The sequence below is a fragment of the Athene cunicularia genome, assembly GCF_003259725.1.
Source record: "Athene cunicularia isolate RWA chromosome 4 unlocalized genomic scaffold, athCun1 chr4_part1, whole genome shotgun sequence".
NCBI classification, from domain to species: domain Eukaryota; kingdom Metazoa; phylum Chordata; class Aves; order Strigiformes; family Strigidae; genus Athene; species Athene cunicularia.
The window spans coordinates 31353169-31374757 of record NW_020799098.1 but is presented as its reverse complement, the minus strand read 5'-3'; the positions used below and the strand labels follow the sequence as shown (position 1 = coordinate 31374757).

Sequence of the window (21589 nt, the reverse complement as noted above, 5' to 3'; positions counted from 1 at the left end):
CTGCAACTTCTTCGTATCTATTTGATGACAAAAATTCCATAAGTTCAAGTGGACTGTCAGCAGTAGCGCTCTCATTCCTGCTGATGCCTTCAAAGAACTTTAGTAGATGCATGAGGCAAGACTTCATTCTATTGCCATGCTGCTCTCCCAGCATGTCACATTTAATCATCTATCTATTAGTTTACCCAATACAGAAATCGTGCTTACTAGTTTTCATCTCCCTTAAGAGCCCTGATGAAAAAAAACCTGCTCAGTTCAGTTTTATCCAAATCAGGGATTCCAGAAGCACAGTTTTCTCTGTTCATATATATCTCTCCCACTCTGCTCTCACCATATGTATATCTATGAAGCTCCCTACAGTCCACTAAAGCACTCACCAATAAAAGCATCCCATAAGCTCAACGTGCAAGTCCCTAATTACTGCATCCTATTACTATCAGCCTACTAGCTAGATACAGGCTATGCCCAGCATCTGAGGGAGAGGTTGGTCTGTCAGGCCCAGGCAGTGTCATACTGCCAGCGGGGTCACTTCCAGCAGGGAGAAAGGTAGCTGCTACTGTTGTTCTGTTCTCCCTCCAAGGTCCTTCCCCACTGGTACAAATTCTCGTTCTTACTTTACATTTATTTTCAGATTTATTCCTTCTCTTATTTCAAAATTCTCTTTACATGCAATTCCCTGGTTACTGTTTAATCCATCTGACGGTTGCTACCTCTTTACTAAAGAGTTAAGGCAAATAACTTCTCACGTAGTTTTGGTACTCCATTCACATACGTATTCCTATCTTAACAGCTGTTATCTAGAGCATTTTTTGTTCAGTGTGGGCCTTGCAAGTACCCGCATACCTTCTTTAAAAACTGACATCACATTAGGCACACTCGCAGCCCTCCAGTACCAACACCACCTCTCTTATTTGAAACTCTTTTAATGACACAGAACATTAGTGTCTAGGTTACTAGGTGTCTGGAAACACTGGTCTTGCAAAAGTCTTCCTTATTGATCCCTGCCTGTAAAAACCTTTTAAGTGTTGAGAAAGTTTTTCATGCATTAAATGTGAGCCTTGTCCGTTCCATACAATGTAACTTTAAGAAGTGTGATGTAATACTTAAAACTCTTGCAACAAGCTTTACCTGGACTCACTACTCATCTTAGCGAGGTACAGCTGTGGTATCTTAAATCTCCTCAACCATTGTCTCACCCTTTTAAAAGCTCATATTTGTCCATTGCCTCTCAGTGTAAATTAAACAATATTCAATTCTTAGCTTGAAAGTCAATTCAGTATAAAGTAAGTACTCCATATCTCTGATGCACTGCATTTGTTCCTCAAACTGCTTCCAAAGATGACATAGTATATTTTAAGAATTAAAGATTTTATTTATATATTTTTATGTGTATCATAAGGAAAACTTAAATCCTATGAAGTATAACTGATAGCATAAAAGCTTTTTAGTGAACACAGGGCAGACTCAAGAAAGTTTCTCCCTCCTACACAACTTTCCTTTAGTTTTTACAGAGGTCCAGGCCCATCAAAAACAATAAGTGGTTGTATACAGCCCACTTACTATGAAGTCACCTTTTTTGTTGTAAAACTTTGTTAAAGAAAGATCTGAAAAAGACACATCATTGTTTTACCCAAGAGTATCTACATACAGCACAGCCTATGGCTATAAACATTCCTTGTGCTGTTTCCACAGAAACAAAAAACCCAATCCTACCAAAAAAAAACCCAAAACACAAAACAGCCCTTGGAACTAAGTTGACAGAACCTGAACTTTTAGACTCATCAGCTTTCCAGAACATAAGAAAAAAAATTAATACTAGTAAACCAAAAAACTTTAGAACTTGTAGCTCACAGGTATAATTTTCATTCTTTATTAAAAAAATGTACTACTTCAATAATGTTTTTTTATTTTATTTCAATAATATCTTCATATATGTGGTAAACAGTCACATACAACTGATTGTTGACTGTTTCCACATTTTCAAAATATCATGAAGTTCAGAATCAACATTAAGCAGTAATTTGTTGGGGTGTGCAAAACCAGGAAGAGCACCAAAGAAAAACTAAACATACTGATACAAAGTTATTCTGGACAAGAATTATAGTAATGAAGAAGTAGTATGTCAGCAGCAACACCCTAAAGATTAATAATGACTGAAGGGCTGAAATAAAAGCACTCTGGACACCCCTCCCCACCCCCCTGCCCCCATATTTAAGATGAAAAAGTAATGGATAGAGCACCAAAAAATGTCCCTAAAGCCACAAAAATACTTAAAAACATATCCTTATATAAGGATACATAACTGTACATGCACACACACCTTTGCACATGCGTGTGAAAGTTCTTATAGTTAGTCTATTAACTAATTTATTAACCATTCTAAGAAATGCTTCACTTTAGCTATCAGATGGATTTTTTTCACTCTCACATCCACTCCCTCCACCCAATTATATATTTCTTAAACTAGAGATAAAGAATGTGCAATCAAAATATATATTACAAGCTAGCAGAAAAGTATATTTAAAATCCATAAACAACTCCAGAAATTAAAAAATATAAATATCTAGACACTAAACATACAACACAAATACTTTATAGCAAGTTTTCAGGTAGCTTTAGGTTTAACTCAAATGTTAACAGCCACAGATTAATGATCAAAAATAAATTTGTATTCTTTTGGTCTGCTCTGTGACAGCTTCAGATAATCCTTGAATAGAAGTGACCAGTTTTGTGCAACATCAGTGACAGTATTGGTGTTTGACAACATTAGTATTGAAACAAGCTTTGTCTTTTTATGTTAAATGTAAAAATGTCACACAGAGAGCCGAAGCAATCATATTTAACAAGATAATCCACAATTAAGAATGAAAGCTAGTTTTTTCCCCCATTTTGAATGACATATGACTTATTTTGCAATATTTTCTATAAAATACTTGTTTGTGCCCTTCTTTAATCTATGGCGTCAAACTCCACATCCCGCTTCCACAAAACATTGATTAAAATCACTGAAAAAGAATGATGCTATGGCTTCTGGAGGGAGGTCATTCCAGATATTTCAGTATATTGCAGTCTCATCCTAATAGTAATTCAAGATTCATGACACAGGTTCCTTGATTTTTATTTATGATGCTCTTCAAAACAGGTAAGCTAAGCTGGTTTACAAAAAGCTAAGAACAACTTCAAATATGGATGCCAATTATTTAAAGACATAATAATTTTATTTTTAAAAGTTTGTCTGTGATATCATAAGTAAAAATATTACCAGTAAACCTGTGCTTTTGTTGGAACATTCTGGGTAAAGTTCCTTTACTTCCCTTTATATCTGGAACTTTAAAGATAGTCTTTAGCATACTCTTAGGAAAAAAAGAAGTACCTTCTACAGCAGAAAAGCTGAACCACTACTATCTGAATTACTCTTTGGTGGACGACAGTCTCTGGACACTTTCTCAAAGAAAACTGTACATTATCATTATACAAGTTAATAGGAAGAAAAATTGGATAGTAAGTAAAATATTTTTCATCAGTCTTGCTTCTGCATTTTCATTTGTTTCAACTGTTTCTCTACTTCCTTTTTACATTTTGGATTCTTTTAGAACTACAAAACCCACTAGGATTTAATCTGCTAAGGAATACAGAGAAATATGAAAGTATGTATTTGAAAATAATAGTGGTTTAGGTATGGGATTTTAACTTCTTTTCTATTTTTGTCTTTTTAGTTCAATGAGTTAGTCCACGGGCAACAGGAAAACTGAGAAAGAATGCACTTAACCACTGCTTCAACCTTTTTTGCTTTCCTGAAGACAGGTAGATTGGCAGAAGAAGAGATAAGGCAACTAAGAACAACAAAGTGGAAATGAGACAGAATTTAATCCTCATTCTGTAAAATGAATACTATAACCTGATCTTTCATGTATTATAAAATATATATATTATCAGCTACACAGATTGCTAAAATCGGTAATACTCTATCACAGAAATTTTCCACTGGCAGAGTTCTTAACACAACATCCAAAGTTGGCCTAAAGGCCATTGTATGAATTCACCTGGAGTTTTATTGTCAAAAATAATGTGTTTGTTATCAGTCTCGAGTGATGCTACCAGGGAAACACAGTGAACTTTATAAGATATGGGGTATTGTTAACATCAAATGAAGATCTATATTCACTAATAATTAGTTTCAACAATCACAAAATACGGTCTGTTTTTTGTGATATTAACAGAATAAGGTGTAGCTTTCAGCAGAGACACAAGTTTGCCTACACATAATTTTCCAAACATTTAGCATATTTGATGATCACTGGATTTTAATTTTCATGATGATGTATTAAATATTAAGGGCTATTTTCACACACCTGAAATATTTGAGATTCCTGGTGAATCCCTAAATCCTGACATACTTGTCAACCTTTATTTACTAAGCCATACATTAGAGGATCACGGATGAGAATTTCACTTAAGCAAAATACAAATATTATGTCAGAATATCTAAATGCAGTAATGATTCATCAGACTACCTAAATATTGTAGTGGAGATAACATAATTCTTGTAGAAAGAATCCTGAGTAATTAACGGACGTATTGCTAACAATGACCTACAAGTCAGTGCAAATGAAAATAATTCCTTTGTAGCTCTCTACAGTCCACTAACAGTGGTTAAGCCCCTGATTAATTTCAGTGTAAATATTAACAAATTTGAAGAGGGACACATGTAAAAGTTTAGCAAAATTGTATTATCATGCAAAATTTGCAGAATATTTTTGAATGTATTGAGATTTTGTGCATTAGCTAGCCCATAGAAAAAAAAAATACAATATATAAGAAATACAGTTAACAAGCCAATGAACAGCAGATCAAGCCAATTCACACAGTCAGCAGTTAAAACACAGGACCTGAATGCCTTAACAAAAAAAGCATAAAAATTCACACTATGCTGATCATAAATAGCTTGTAATAGTATTTGTATATTATACAGTGTGCTAGCTTTTATTCAGTTATGTTTACATTCCAGTGCTAAACTCTGAAGTTCCAACTGGCTGACAATTCAACAAACATCCCAGAAAGAAATGCATATTTAATGTCAATTTCCTAAAAAGGAGGTTAGAAATGTGTTTGAATTTTTTTTTTTTTTTTTCCCCCAGAAAATGCTTATAAAAATCTGACAAGGACTAGAGTGGAATTTCATACTGTATCAGGACTGACAGAAACATTCAGAATTTAGTTTAAACGTCTGACATTTATCATTATACTAATATCTAAACTGTATTAAAAACTGCATTTCAGTACATGCAATGAGAAATTGGCTACACTATAAAAACACTGATAATAGTGTTATCTCTTCTGTTCCAGCGAATATAACCTCAAAGAGGAAGCTTTCTCTATTGACAATTCAAAGCCTTCTTGAGTATTCACATTACGACCCTGACACTTGAATGACTGATAAGAGACAAAGTCAGAAAAAGTTTGAAGGTTACTCTTTTGTCTCTCTTGAAACGGGTATTTTTAATATCATCTAGCAACACTTTTCTGTTGAGAAATGCACTGGTTTTCAGTAGATATTAAAATGCAACTTCTCTATATTTGAAAGTGTTCTATACCCTTTTTTTAGCTTGTCAAATTAAAATAGAATCATCAGGAATAATAGAACTGACCTTTTAAAATGAAAAGAGGAAGCAATATAATTAGGAAAAAAATATATATATACACACAACATAATTGTTATTCTGTTAGAAGACTGAGCTTTTTTAATTGTTTATGCCTAGGATCTAAATATCTTCTTGAATATGTATTTTAACTGAAATTTCAAGAGTTGTAGAGGATTATAAAAATATGAAAGGACTGAATATTGTATTTAAAAGTAATAAAGAGGATATAAAACTATTTCTATAGTATTACCTATTAAATACGGGAAAATTATTTGCACAGCATATTAAGAAAGGAAACTATCTTCATAGCATTTTAGAAATAAATATATGACAACAGGGGCCAGGATTCACACACTGTAATACTTAAAAATATGCTAGAATCCTCAATGAAATGTTTGTTATGTACAAACACAATATACTTGAAAAATCTTATCACACATTAATAGCATTTAGGCATTAAGTTAGTTTTATAGTTTCTCAGTTGATAAAATCTTGATTTGATAATTAAACAACCTTATCTCTACAAGACCTAAAGCAAGTCAAGATGTAAAATTAAAGAACTCATTAACATTAATTACATACAGACTCCTCTTATGACACATTATTTATAATCTCTTCTCAACACCAGAATTGTTTCACAAATCTGGAATGAAAAAAGCAGTTTACACTTTGGTAATCATATTTTCTAAACAGCCATTCAAAGAGGCATTTTCACTGTCAATAGAAAATTACAAGATTGAAGATGAAAGATCTCCAACTTAAGTAGGCTCTTCAGGAAAAATATTTTCTCATCTGACATACGGTCTAGCAAAGCCTTAAAAGTTAAAAAGTAAAGCATTTAAGTTAAGATTCTGAGGAGTATACTGAGATTCAGTCTTTTCAAGAAATAGAGAAAAGACCAGCACAGAGCTACTAAGATAAATGCAGACATGACCCAAAGTTCTGTCGACCATATATATATGTATTAGCAGAAAACAGATACACATTAATGTGATGATCCATTATCAGAATATATCTGGTAAAATGTAAGACACACCTTCTCCTAGAAACAGGGGTATCAGACACAAATCTGAATGAAATGTCTTTGCAGAAGCAGTGCCTCCTGCATCACCCTTCATATCAGAACCAATTTCAAAATCTGACTGGAAGAGTATCACCATTACTGATGCAAAGATGCTTATGTTGAGCTGCTCAGGGCTCAAAGGCTATGTTTATATTAGCAAGTTGTGCATATTAATTCTCAAACCCAGTATCCACACTACATACATCTCAAATGGTTCTACTTCACACTAGTTCCTATTTGATCCAATGGACTGAACAAACCAGTAGCAGCTGGGAGTGTACTGCCTGTATTCCTGCAGTTGACCTTCTGGCTTAATTTCATCCAAACCAATCATAGTCCATGTGCCCTGTGTAACATGAACCAAAGCATAGAAGGTGGGAATGAAGATAGCATGGGCTTCAGAAGAGCACCCCTTATCTGAACTAAGCACTGGTGCAGGTGAACTCACAGAAAAATGGAAATGAAAAGCTAAGCTGAGCTTCAGCAGAGTATTTCACATTTTGGAGGAGGAGAAAAAGGTCAAGAGATAACGCAGACTCATAGAGAAGAATATTACAAAGTTGAAGAACTGAAAAGCATTCAGAAAAAGAGTTCCTCGTGGTAGATTGGAGACTCATTTTCTAGACAGTACCTATTTCAATTCTACTAACAGCAGACCTCAATGATCGGTATGTGACACCTGGCAGATGCTATCCTCAGATACTCACTGGTTCAACAAGAAGCAATAATATTTTAAGTGCATTTTATATAGAAAAAGGGCACTGTAAAGAAACAGGAAGCATAAAATAATTTCAGATAAAAATATCTGAGTTGATTCAGTAAATTAATCTGAAAGATTAATAGTAACACATTTAAAACTTTCGGTTTAAGATTTTTATATTTCAAAAGAGTTCAACTAAGATGAAAAACTAATGAGGGAAGTCATCTATGCTAGAAAAATGTGGTGAATTGAATGAGTGAGAGACTAACAGTTTAAGTTCAAATCTTAAAAATAAATAAATAAGCTAGTGACCTTTCAGGGAAGGATTCCAGAACTAACTGAATAATAATTCCAAATGGAACACAATGAACAACCAGAGTTTAGAAAGAATGGAAAGAGGAGACCAACTAGCAAATACATTTCCCTCTTAAAAGGTCAGGACGCTTAGCAATAAAATGAAAGTTGTCAGGACGTTAAGCTGAGGTGGCCCTGCAAATGAAATGAAAACAGGTCGTTCATATTTCAACCATTAAAACAGAGAAGAAGTCAATATATAGTAAAGGGTGGTAATGACCCCATTTCTGAATTCTGTTTTCATCAATGTTTATGATGAAAAAAAGGGATACAAAGGTCCAGAGGCAACAGAATGCATCTATACCACAGAAGAAGTTGAAGGAAAACTCAAAAAGCAGAATTCCAAAACTAGTACATCAGTCTTAAAGACTAGTAGCAATATTCGTTTTTATGTATATATTTAAGCTGTCTATCTATGTCAGTGTAAATCTATAGCACAGCATACGTAGAAACTAATCACGTTCTGTAAGGAAGTTAGATTTCAGTAACATTAAATGCTTCTGAATGGATTTTGAAATAAAGAACAATTAAATATATGAAGGAACATGCAGAAACAGAGAGGAAATACAGCCCACTTATTTCAAAGAGATAGATTCCAGATTCATCAGGCACAATCTCTTTCTTAACTTAATTAATCCTCTTGACAAAGAAAATGTGCTACTATTTATCTGGACTTGGGCAATTCATTCTGTTACATTTAAAGCTGGAGAAAAATGGGTTTGGAACAAACGCTATAAGCAGGTTGAATAACTGGCTCAATGGGAGACAGAACAGGCTGTTTAAAAACACATAAAGGAATTCTAGATCTTGGGACTAATTTATTAACTTTCAAGTCAATGACTTGAGTGCAAAAATAGGTACCAATGAATTCAGCCGGTGCCAGAGGAACATAGAGGAAAAAAACACGACTACATTACATGGCACAAAATGAAGGTTATACGCTTCGTAAGTCAGGAGGATTTCCACAAATTATGTTCTGTTATCTGAAAAGAACTCAGCTAGAAAAAAGTATCCACTATATAAGTACAGGCTGAATATGATTCATTAATGTGATCTGCCTATTAAAAAATTAATTCAAAATCGAGGTACAAAATACTGCAATCCTCACAACAATTCAAAGAATTTTCATCTGACTGCAAAAAGGGGATATAACAGCACCATAAAACAAGTCTAGGAGCAAAATCTTAAAGTCAAAGAATTTGATAAAATGCACTTGCCCATAACTGGACAATGCACAAGGGCTCTCCCACTACTGTGTGCTCATGCACTATGAGTTAAGCATTAAAGTTATTTGCTGGATCAAGAACCATATGAAACTGCATAGATGGGTAAATAAAAAAAAAAAAAAAAATCAATTAAAGGCCAAAGAAGTTGAAAACCTCAAACCAGTATTATGCATTTGGACTGAACTTGTTAGCTTGGTAGTACACATATGTTAATAACCCAACCTTACAGTATTCTTTAACTTTCAAAGGGAGTAAGTTCCACAGAAAAGAGGCTTACTTTAAAGACAAATATATTGGCAGAAGTGTGTACTGATCACCTATACTAATAAAATCCAGGATTCTGCTGGAAGATGTTTCTGTTTTTCTTTCCAGTTGTCCTTTTCTTTTTTCAAATTGCTGTTGTGTGTTTAGCATTTCAGTTGTCCTATTTATTTTCAGGACTTATTCTACTCCATTCTATATCTGCTATCCTTTTTGGAAGGTATGTTCTCCAATTTATACAGAAAATAATCCACTGAGTAACAGTGGTTTGAATGTCTCTCTGATCAGTTTCTTCTAGAATTTTTTCCTCAGCTTTAAAGAGGCTTGTGTGGAGGGATTTCAACTGTTTGTTCTTGAGTAAATGAAGCCTTCCAATATTTTAGTAGGGTTAGAGAAACAGGAAATCAAACAGGAGAAAAAAAGCCAGAAGAAATATAAATTAAAGTCTGTGTACTGGTTTTATTTTTTCAGTTACTCAAGGTTTGCAATATATTTGTAGGCCTGAATTTAATATAGTATTTTTAAGGGATGAGAGAGATACAGTGGAAAGACCAAGTAGCAAATACACTATGGTACCTCTGGGAGCACTACTTGACGTGGCATATACATTCACATCATGTCCTTCTGGTTCTGCATTTTCCAGAGATAATTAATAATAATGCAAGTGATCAATTATTGGGATATTAAATGACTAACAGCACGCATTTAATTCAATTTGGTTGTTAAATCAATTCTTAAAATCCATTCTTAAACTGTGCACTGATCCAATGTTCGCATTATTTCCACTTACTGTAGCATACTTCCAGTTAAGTGCACATTCATAAGATGAAATAGCTAACATTGACAAAACTCTCCAGTTCTTTAGTGCCACAGAAAAGGGCTGGGTACAACTATGCCCAAATATTTCTGCAAGATTTCCAGAGCTCAATTTTAAAGTTTTGTTTTTACACACAAAGCATTTTAATGGCAGTATATAATACTTACTTGTGTTCTAAAGACAATCTATGTCTTTTTTTTCCTAATGTCCAGCATTAATAATATCTTAAATGACATCGCTGGACAAGATCAGATGGATTATACCACCAACCACTGAAGTGTTCTCTGTCTACAGGCAAATAAAACAACAATAATTCAAAAAACAATTTTCAGTTTAGTTCTACAACTCTGGTATTTAGCCACAGAGAAGACTATGGAACAATTCCTTCTTTTATGACAGAGATTACTCAGTCTGATTAATATGAGCTACTGAATTATGGATGTGCAAAAGGCATATGAACATTGTTTGGAATGTTTTTCAGAAGAGTGATTATAGGAAAAAAAAGCACCCAAACCAAATTCTTCTTTCATTCCATTGACCCATATTAGAAGTGCGAAGGGTTGATAAATGCAGACAACTTCCCTTTGTGAAAGGATAATGTTATTTTCTCTTCATGTAGAGCGTTCTGCTATGCTAAGTGACATCAGGACCTGTGAACATGAAGGAGGTTATTTCATGGTTTTGTTTACTGCTCAAAACCTAGATTTGCAAGACCTTCAGTAAAGAACTCTTTCTAATTTGCACTGTACTGAAAATTAAAGCACTCCAGCCTTTAACAGCTTTCATATAAATATTAATGATACTCATTTAAGGGGAACAGTGAAAAATGCCTCCTCTTCAGTATAAACATGTACAAAAGCACCACAGTCTATTTCTAATAAATGTGAAATTTCAATTCCGTAAGTACTGAATACTAAGAAAATGTGATGTACAGTAAATCTGTTCCTCAAACCCACTTTTGCACATCATACTAGCTTGATGCAAGATGCTTTAAAAACATTGAAAGAGCTAATAAATCTCAGTTATATTACACAGAAGTAAACTCCTAAGAAGGGCTTTAGACCACCTTTTCTAACCAATACATGTGGGAGTTCTGCAACAGCTTTTTAAGTGGCAGAAAGGAGTGTGCTTGTCTAGAGGGTAGTGCAAAGTGAAAATAATTCCTTGTTCTAAAGATTGTGTAAAACCCATTTCTTTTGTGAACTTGTTTCTCAACAGTGTGGACACAGAGTTTGACGCCTGAACAGCAATCAGGATAGAAGTTAAATTATCTCCTCCTCATACTCCTAGGAAGATGGATGGAGCAGTTGGAAAGTAGTAATTCCCTTTCAAACATTTTTGGTGACTTTTTAAATGAATGCAGCTTACCACTTACATCTATAGCCACAGCAAGACAATTGATTTAGGAATGTCTCTCCCTACATATAAGCACTGATAATCTAACAGCCGTGTAAGATATCCTTGTGAGAAAAACCTAATTGAACTAACATAAAAATAATTACAGAAATTGGACTTTTCACCAGAATCCTAAATTATAGGACTAGAGTTCGCATATTATATTCTAGAGAAACTCATTATTTTAGCTTTATTTTGTCCTTTGGACATAACAGAACAGCAGAAAGTTTTAATTTTAATAACATATTTTGTATGGCATTTCTGATGACATAAGCATTGTAGATTCAGTGAATATATGCTTATAAAAGTTTAGAAATAGCTTTGAAATGTTCAAGATATATTTCAGTGAATATTGAGATTAAATATATACATAATTCCAATTCTTCTATAATTAAAATCATAGTAATAAACAGAAGTGCAATAACAACCAATGAACATTACATAAATTAACTGTATAAATTTATGAGAAACACAAAACATCAGGAAACAAGGTCTTTCATTTATTTAAAGATTCTTTTTGTTTATTCTGAAGCTAGACCACATTTTTTCTGCTATTGAAGCATTACTGTGTCAAAAGAAAAATGAATACATACATGTTCCTTGGATATGATTTTTAAAAGAATTTTGAATAGGTCTACTGTTATAAAGATCGGTAAAATCAGTAAAAATTTTACCCCTGACTTGGAAAATAAATCCAACAACAAAAAAACCATCAAAAAACCCAAAACCAAACAAAACCCCCTGGTAGTCAACCCCTGTCTTTACCAGAACACCTACTCTCACATTATGTTCACATGCATAACCTTCCCAAGTACCACTGTAATCTATATTAATTTTGGAACAGGAGTATGTTTTGCCTATCTGAGCACATTATCTCAAACCAAAACTGGTTCCTCATCTACCTGGGTTCAGATTCTTGAGTTCTTAAGTAAGTATGCTGCTATGCAGTGAAGAGAAAAAAAACCCTCAAGGATAGGACACTTCTAAGTCTCAAAATGAAAGGTAAAGAACAGTAGTGGTAGCACTGTTAACCTTGTGAATGTTCATAATGCTTCAAAAGAATATGTAAGGAAAATAATGGAAATAGGCATGTGTGCCTATCTGTCTATATATAATCTACAAGATCTGTGTGTCAACATATATAAATTTAAAAAAAAAGGAAATTATTATGATTCAAAGAACAGAAAAACAAAAATCAGAGAAATCCTGCTATTTAATGTCCAGGAACTCTGAGAAATATTTGATATCTAAAAAGTGAAATGTATAGTACTACCCTACTGCTTTTTAGAGGTTCAGAAGAACAATCTGCATGTACAATAAAACTCTTTAGTTTACCTTTTAATTTAGTCTTAAAGTCTTCTTTTATTGTTTTTTCCTTCAGGAAGAGCCAGCAAACTTGAAATCTTAGCCAAAGAAAGGAATTAATGTTGGCACCAGAGCTAGAGAAAACCCAGTGTCAGAATAATTTTTGTTTCCATGAAAACATACAAAAAGCGTTTTATAATGTTCAAAATATTAAGCAGCAAATAACTGTTGTCTTACAGATTAAAAAAAAAAAAATTCAAAAGTTCTTTATGTTCAGTAAAAAATAACCACCATAAAGAATAGTCAATGAACCAGAGATTATGGGTGAATTAGCCCATGAAGGACTGTCTGAAGTATGCTGCTTCATTTACATTAACACACTCATATGCATGTTCCTTCTCTTGACATTGTTCACAGACGTAAGAGAAATCTAATCTGTTACATTGAAATGACAGTATTAGAGTTTACTAAGAAAACAATATGGAGAAGCAAGAGCTCTCCAGTGGAAAAATGCACCAGGTCTATAACTCTAGAAGCCTCTGAAGGATAGACAATATTTTGATACTTGCTTAGTAATTTGCAAGACAATTGCCAAATGTTGAAATTTTACTTCAGCAAAAGAAGCATGTGCACCCTTGTACTATAGGATCATCTTTCTGTAGGGAAGAGGAAAGATTCACAAAATAATCCATCGGAAGTAGTGAAGGACTGTGTTGTGCAATAGGGAAAAATATGGTAGAGTTCTTTGCTTTCTTCTCCCTTCCTCACTATCTCAAAACTGTTGAAAACTTCTAAGATTTTAGAAGAAAACAGACATGCTTAAGTTGTTGAATAGCTACAGGAAGAATGTCTGCACAGCTCTATTCAAAGAACAGAATCTACAGAAAGAAAAATCTCTATGATTACTACAGGCTTAACGTTTACTTGTTTCCAGTGTAGATATCGTAGTGATATCATAACAGTGCTCGTGCTACTTAAGCAAAGGTATGCTGCGTTAAGTCTAATTTTATTAAAGTCAGTATTAAATTCCGATTAAGAACTCAGCTAAATGAGCTTTTACCAAAGAGAAGGATAAAATTTACCTTGACTGTTCCTGAGGGAAATAAAGATAAAAATAAATTAAAATTAAAAGGTAAAATTAAAATAATGATGTCGATGGCCAAACACTGAAAAAGGTTGGGGTATTTCTAACATGAAGACATTAAACATTTGGTTAGACTAAGTCCTGAGCAGCCTGACCAGCTTTGAGATAGCAGCTGGACTAGATGATCTTCAGAAGTACCTTCCAATCAAAATTATTTTACTGGGAAAGGCTCTTACCTTCTAACATCTACACAAATGATAAAGTCCAGGAAGACAAAAAAACTAGGTTCCTATCCAGCACTCAAGCTGAGTTTAAGAAAATGGCTCTTGTTCTAGTTGTAACAGAACAACATGAACAGATTTTTCCTTTGTATCATTTTTTCTGTCTTAAAAGTATATTTTTCTGTATTACATTATGATTTTATTGTCAAATACTCCATACCTTCACATATTTGAGGTCTCCCTGACTTCTAACAAAAAGAACTGGTCTGTACAAAACAGTTTGTTTTTTGTTTGTTTTTTTTTTTTTCAAATGAAATTAAATTGCATCTATGAACCCATCTACACTTAGCAAATGGTGTGGAGGAGGGAGGAGGAGTGTTTGTTAGTTGAAAGTGGTATCAGTCAATTAAAATTGGATTTCTGTTGTTACAAGCAGCAATTAAAATCTAATGCTTTTATTTATTTTATTGGATTTTATCATGACAGACTACTTGCTGCCTGATTATTTGTCTAGAATCTAATTTTATGGGAACATGTTCCAACTTTACTCAGCGAAACCTACAGTACATGCAAAACCATGGTACTATCTGAGCTTTTACAACATGTATGCTTCAAGAACTGACCATTTTGAGAAATTTAGAGGTTCTAATGCCTCATCTGAGCAACGCTTCTGTCATGAACTTTTTCCTACCTCCTTTTCTTCCCACAAGAAAAAAGGGGACAAAATATTGTGTAATTCATTTTTCTAATACCAAGGTAGAAACGTGTTATACAGAAAGTTATTCAAAGGCCAGCTACAATCACCCTTGCAATCTCAAAAATTAGGAAAGATGTCTTACACAGATTAATAGTTTCCCCAACACTAGTTCAGATATGATGTTGCCCATTTGTTAACGTGCTGATCTGTTAGCAGAATTAAGATTGTTTCATACTAGTTCTACATGTTACACTGAAAATCGTTGTTTTTTGAGTAAATCAAGGAAAAAGTTTAAATTAAAGGCTTGAGAAACCCTTTATTAGTTGCAGCTTCTGAGTAGACTCACTGCTTTGATCACCACAGGACAGCCATTTCATTAAATACACTCGTAAGATAAATAACCTACTTCTCATTTCTATCACACATATGATCATAAATAATTGGTTATTCAAATAAAATATTAAGAAGTATTTCCAAAAGCACTATGGTTGTGATTACTGTTGACAAATGCACTCAAATATTGCTGTGGTAAAAGCAATGCCAATCTGGATATCCTATGTTAGATACTGATATAATAACCTGAACTTTTTTTTTTTTTTACCCCAAAACAAGACAAATATGTAATAATATATCACACAGTAAAGTGACTTTCGTATATATTGAAATGGCTAACAAGAAACGTGGCCATTTTCAGAAAAGTCAGGTATTACATATACAGTATTGGTGAACTGTACTTCAAATATGCTTACAGATAAATTGAAGGAAAAAGGACAATGCATTTACTGTGACTTACTGAGTTTGAAAGGGAGAGTAATTCTTTAAAACTGTTCCAAGAAACAGTTTGCTTTAATTAAGACTCATATGAAAATGTCATGTCAAAAAACACAGCAGAATGTACTTTAATAAATGACATTTTGTCCTGCTTAGCAATGGAGGATTAATGTGAATTAAGAATTTTGATACTCCAAGCGTAAATTTTTCAGAGTACCTTGATTTTGCATTGAAAAAAGCAATAATGATACTAGCAGTCAAATATATTTTACATTTAACTTCAGAAACATACAGATTACCACACACCCATTAGCAGCAAAATCATTTGAAAAGTGATAGAGACTGCTCCTGAATCAGTGGTTATAAAACTCTGAAAGGTAAAACTCTGAAAGAAAAAAAAAAAGGCTTGAACAAATATTTATATTTGATCTGATATTGCAAGGTGTTCTGTCTAAAAGCTCTGATAAACAGAAATAAATTGCTTGCTAAGGACATAATTTGTGATATGATTAAGCAATTTTAATAAGCTTTTAAAATATATGACATGTAAAAAAAATCCAATTAATATGGTGGCAAATAATACCATTATCCATTTCAGAAAGCATGTTTATGTAAAAAAAACGCCTAGTATCTGACAATAAAAATATCTTTTTTTCCTCTTCATACAAAAGCTTTTCCAACTTGTAATCATTTCTTCTCAGAAAAGGAAAGAAAATTATGAGTTTTAGAAACTATTTTAATTCAGTATTTTAGATCAAGCTTGCCCTTTGACCTGTTCTCATTTATAGCAAACTTTCAACCCTTTTAAAGATGTAGTCTTGGCATACTGCACAGTAAGAACTGTAGAATTTGTATTCAAATCAAAAAAATGGCTGTTAATCCCCGGATATACAGAAATGCTTTCTTAGCCATTGCTGCTATTTGATTAAAAGCCGATGAAAATCTAATGACAATTCTTTGCTATTAGGCCAGTTAAACAGCAATAGAACTACCTCTGCAGGAGGCTCAAAAATATGTAATCACTTTCTACAGCTCTCTACTTGTCTCACCACCAAGCTCTATACAGATCAAGCTCTGAATAAAAGTCAGAAGTCTCTCAGGACTGTTTTTATACACAGACACCAATGGGATGTTCAGTTTTCACTCTCGATCCCAGTAAAATAGGACAGATTTTAGTGTCACACAGTCAGTAATGGTCTAATCCTAACAAAAACATTAGGCAAATGATGGAGAACTCCAGAAACTTAAACAGAGATAAAGAATGTGTCAAGACAGAAGACTAGCACCAGTTTCATTTACCTAAACCAGAACTGAAATATAGAACAATGGTACTGTGTCGTTCAGCTTTCTACATAAAAATTGATATTGCTTTCATGTTGACCCCAAACCTGAAATTGGTCACAGCCGATGCCAGTGGGGAATAAAGGAAGTAACTACAACAACCTCCAAAAGACAGCACAGCAACTTCACAGCATAGACAGAACCACACAGAATTATGATTTTAAAGTTTCACACAAAGAATACAATAATAGAATTAAGGTAGTTTAAGTAATCAAGTGAAGAATCGCAAATGTAGCGTACAAGCCAAAAATTTTAAGAACTGGCAATGTTACTTGTACAAGATACTGGCACTAGTAAGTAGTGTTTAAGCAACACAAACAAATCTCTTTTCATTTTTTAAAAAAAAGGATTTTAAGGAAAAGAAATGAAGTGTCATCTAAAATTATGACAAGAACAAAGCAAATAACAGGAGATATCTAAGGTAAGGAACAGTTTATGAAGACAGAATATTATCACTATCAAAGTCTGGTGGCACATAAGGCTCTACAGCTAGCACAGAACTAAATGACTAACTCCTATGAAGTAAGAAAAGCTGTAAATTAGTAAATTTGAACCTAACAAAAAAACAGTTAAGCTTGGTGGCCTACTCTACGCCTCCTCTTAAAACCAGAATTTTATAACTGTTTCAGAGTATTACATGCAAGAAATTCTTCTACAAAGTTGGCATGCAAATTTGGAGTTGGTACTAAATCCTAGACATTGGAAAGAAAGCAATGAGTTAAATTTCATCCAGATGTAAAGACAGCAGTTGCAGACTTAATGAAGAACATCATTACAGTGAATTACTGTGGTTGAATAAATCTCGCAGAAGTGTTAGATAGCACTTTTATGACTTCAAATTCACAGGAACATAGATAAATGCTACAAAAATTAAACAGGAAAATATTCAATAGTGTTATTTGAAAAAAACCCACAGTGTAAAATAGGTAAGGTTTACAGAATACTTATTAAGCTTCTAACAGTGGTAAAAATCAGAGCTTAAAGTTACAATTATACTGATCAGTGATACCTTAAATAAATCAGGAACTTGGTTATCCTGCTTTTTTTTATTATTTTTTTTTTTTATTTTTTTTAAATTTTTTTATTCTTAGAATCTGACTGGTTTTACTTACTGACACAGACATAGCTCCAATGAGGTGAAAGTATGACAGATATGAACAGTGACAGGTGAATCAAAGGCACGGAATAACTTCTCTGAAGTCATATAATGGAGCAAAACCAAAAATAAAGGTATGTAGGTTGACTAATACAGTAGCTTAGTATCTAGAACTTAAAACCATCTTTACCATTATTTTCATTAGTTATGTATTCTAACACTCCCAAACTAGTAGCTTTTGACACTCAGGATGAGTTTACACTAAAAACTGAGACAAGATGGCACAAATTCAGGAACAACTGAAGGGATATTTTAAAGTAGGGTATACTTCAGAAACAGGTCTTTAAGAAGGGCCAACGTCTACAAAACTGGATAGAGTAAAAACTAATCTGTCACAAACAGTGCTTTTTCTATGCAGTATTTCTTCTTTCGCTACGTAGGAAAGAATCATAAATTTAATACTGCAAGGCAGTAAGAAAAAACTTAATTTTTAAAACAGTGTTTTATAGAGATTATTTATTACATTATCAATTCTACTTCTCCATAACAAAGTTGACAGATGGAGTCATATCATTTTATGACATCAGTATGCTGTTGCATTTCTGATAAAAAGCAGATCAGTAATCAAATTCAAGCCATCATTTTTTTGCTACTCCAATTAAGACAATTAAGATACAACACAAAGGGAGCTTCGAATATTTTTTTTTCTTTAAGACACAACCCAGTCACCTTTAACTAGGGATGGCCAAAGCTTACAATAGGTCAACAGGCCACTAGTTATGAAAAAGCTTCCTGACTACTAAGTTCACTGCAAATTTCATAGATTACATCTCAACAACTTGTTTGAAAAGTGTTAAATAACTAAGAGTGGTAGAAACTAGCCAAGGTCCTGTTTGCCCTCCCAGTAGGCAAAGAGAGTTTCTCCTGAACTCTGATGAACATTTGCTAATTTGTGAGCACGGAGGAGAAAATTCCTTCAAAGACAGCAGTAGCAGGATATAACAGTACTTTTGGCAGTAGCAGCAGTGGTAACTTCTTACTAAAGCTGATGAAGAATTTAAATTGAAGGAGTAAAGAGATATAGGAAAAAGCATTCCATAAAGTTAAGTGCAGGAGTTATGAGCATGACAGAAAAAGGTACAAAGCACACAGAAATATTTGTCATCTCCTTTTCTAACTAAAATGCTCAAGAAAGAAGAAAATATTGGGTTACAAACCTCAAAAGCTTGTGTAAATGGGGCCTGAAAATAAGAAAAAAACAAACTTGCTTTTTACTTTTTGAGGGAGCACGTTTCTACAAAAAGACACAATATCCATTTATCTCTGGGCAGTGAACACTGTGTGGTATGGAACATTTTATAACACATTCACTACAGCTGGGAGCCCAATAGAGAGAATTTTGAAAAACATAGCCACTTATTTCCTGCTCAAATGAAAGTTGGTGGCACTTTCTAAATATCTGAAAAACACACTCTGCTTGCAAGTGGAGATTTAAGACTCTGATAGACTGTCAGTGCTATGAAACCAATTATTTGCAACTGTAGGAAACATCGGTCTATATAGTATTTCCCCTCAAAATAAAATTAAAACAATCAACTCACCACTTGTCCATTCTGAGGATTTTTATGTGCATATGGGGGTCCACGGATGTGATTCCACATCTGACCAGATGTCATAGCAAATACAACACACTAGAAAAAAAAAAAAGACAAACAATATACACATTTATTTACCCAGAGAAATTTAATAGAAATCCATTCTGCTGGTGATGCCTGTTTTAGATACATAATTGTTTACCTAACCAGATACAGTATTCACCTCAATTTAATTTTTAGGATAGGATTTTTAGATGTGTTGCTTCCATAATATTCTTAATGGCTTAATTTTCTTCTTAAAAATTCTTAATTTTCTTCTGTTAGAAAATGAGTTAGCTCAAGACAGATATTTTCAAAATCTCACTTGAAATAATCATGTCTTTATGTGCACTTGGAATTGCCACATTTAAACATCTATATGACAAAAAGCACTCACAGCAGTAGAAGGCATTAATTGCGAATATTCTGCAAACTATCAATCAAGATTTGTACCTCCTTTCATGAAATTATTTCTGCGTCTAAACCAATTCAAATGTTAGTTTACCCATTTGCTTTCAGGTGTATGAAATGATATATAAAGCCGTAAGAAAAAAAAATCCAATTACAAAAAAAAGTCTCTCCCATTTTATGAAATTCACATTTTGTGTCCTAAATTACTATGATTCATTTTAGTTATGACAAATATCAATAGTTGAGTTGGTAGAAAAGTGAAATTCCATATGGAAAGAAGTGGGAAGCTACATTAGGTATGTATGACAACTGTAATAATGGTCGCCAAAAAGTCATACTCCAGAATCTACATGACAAACATCGCAGTCATAGCAAGAGTCATTATGACTACCTTAAAGAGGACAATATAGTTAGTATCTTTTGATTACCAAATGAGAAAAACAGAAATGGGAAATCTGGATCATCTAAATATGTCTTCTGACTTATCAGTACGTATAATCCTTACAAAAATTCCAAGATAATTTAAGTATTTAAGTATTTACATATATACTCATTTTTACTGTACAGCAATGTTTCCAACAACACAGTATAATGATTTAAGCAGATGGATCATAAATGTAAAAATTCATACTGTGATGGTTAACTAAATCAGGTTTTTACTAAAATCCTTTAAATAAAAACCTTTAAAGGGTTTTCTTTAAAGAATGTTTAGTAACATATCAGTGAAATGAAAGTAAGCTAGCGTAACTCTGTATCACCAGAAATGCACTATTGCCACCTCTAGAGATATGATTTGAACAAACTGTGCAAGGCTGTAGGGCTGAATCTTGTGAGGTTTATCTAAATCTGTGTTTGCTTTTCTGGATTTTTTTTTTTTTTTAGTTGTTTAACTGAAACAGAAAATTTTCCAAAGACCAGGTGGCTATATCTAGTTTACATTAACTTTTGCTTATCTTTGTATGGAATACTAATTTCTTTTCTTTTTTTTTTTTTTTTTTTTTTTTTTTTTTTTTTTTTTTTGCTTTGGAACCCAAAATTTCCAAACCACCTCATTCACTCACCACTACTGTGAGCTGGTATTTCTCAGAATAGAACTTTGTCAAATTCACTCCTACGAATGAGTAACTACATACTGATGTGGTGTAAGCATGGGATGACAGCAGAGACAACAAAAGTGGAAACACAAGATGACGTGTACCAGTATGGAATGAGAATAAAGGGGGCACAGGATTACACTGGATGCACCAAACCTATAAATATTATGCCAATGGTGAATTAAAGAAACACAGACATGGGAGCTGGTCAAAAACAGTTTTAGCGGTAAAAAACAGAAAAAAGGACAAGCAGACAATCCCCATTTACCCAGTAAATTTGGATGTAAAATGTAGCTGCAGATCAGTGAAGGAAGCACAAAGTGTAAAAGTAGCCCCAAGTGAACCCCAGAGCAAGGAGGAAGAAAGCATCATCATCATACTCCTCCCAGCAAACAACTCACCATAGCATCCCCACATCCCAAACCAAAGCTAAGTATATCTCAAGATCCAGACAGAAACGGTGGCAGACATCAGAGA

The 21589-nt window shown here is 33.5% G+C and overlaps 1 protein-coding gene across 1 annotated transcript in view; it reads right to left on the bottom strand.

The window, feature by feature from the left end:
- The window catches only part of TUSC3 (tumor suppressor candidate 3), an 89835-nt gene that overhangs the window by 44983 nt on the left and 23263 nt on the right, over nucleotides 1-21589 (bottom strand). Inside the window, exon 6 of the mRNA XM_026846984.1 lies at nucleotides 19575-19664. Within this exon, the coding sequence (XP_026702785.1) occupies nucleotides 19575-19664 (90 nt within the window). The remainder of the gene's footprint in view (nucleotides 1-19574; nucleotides 19665-21589) is intronic.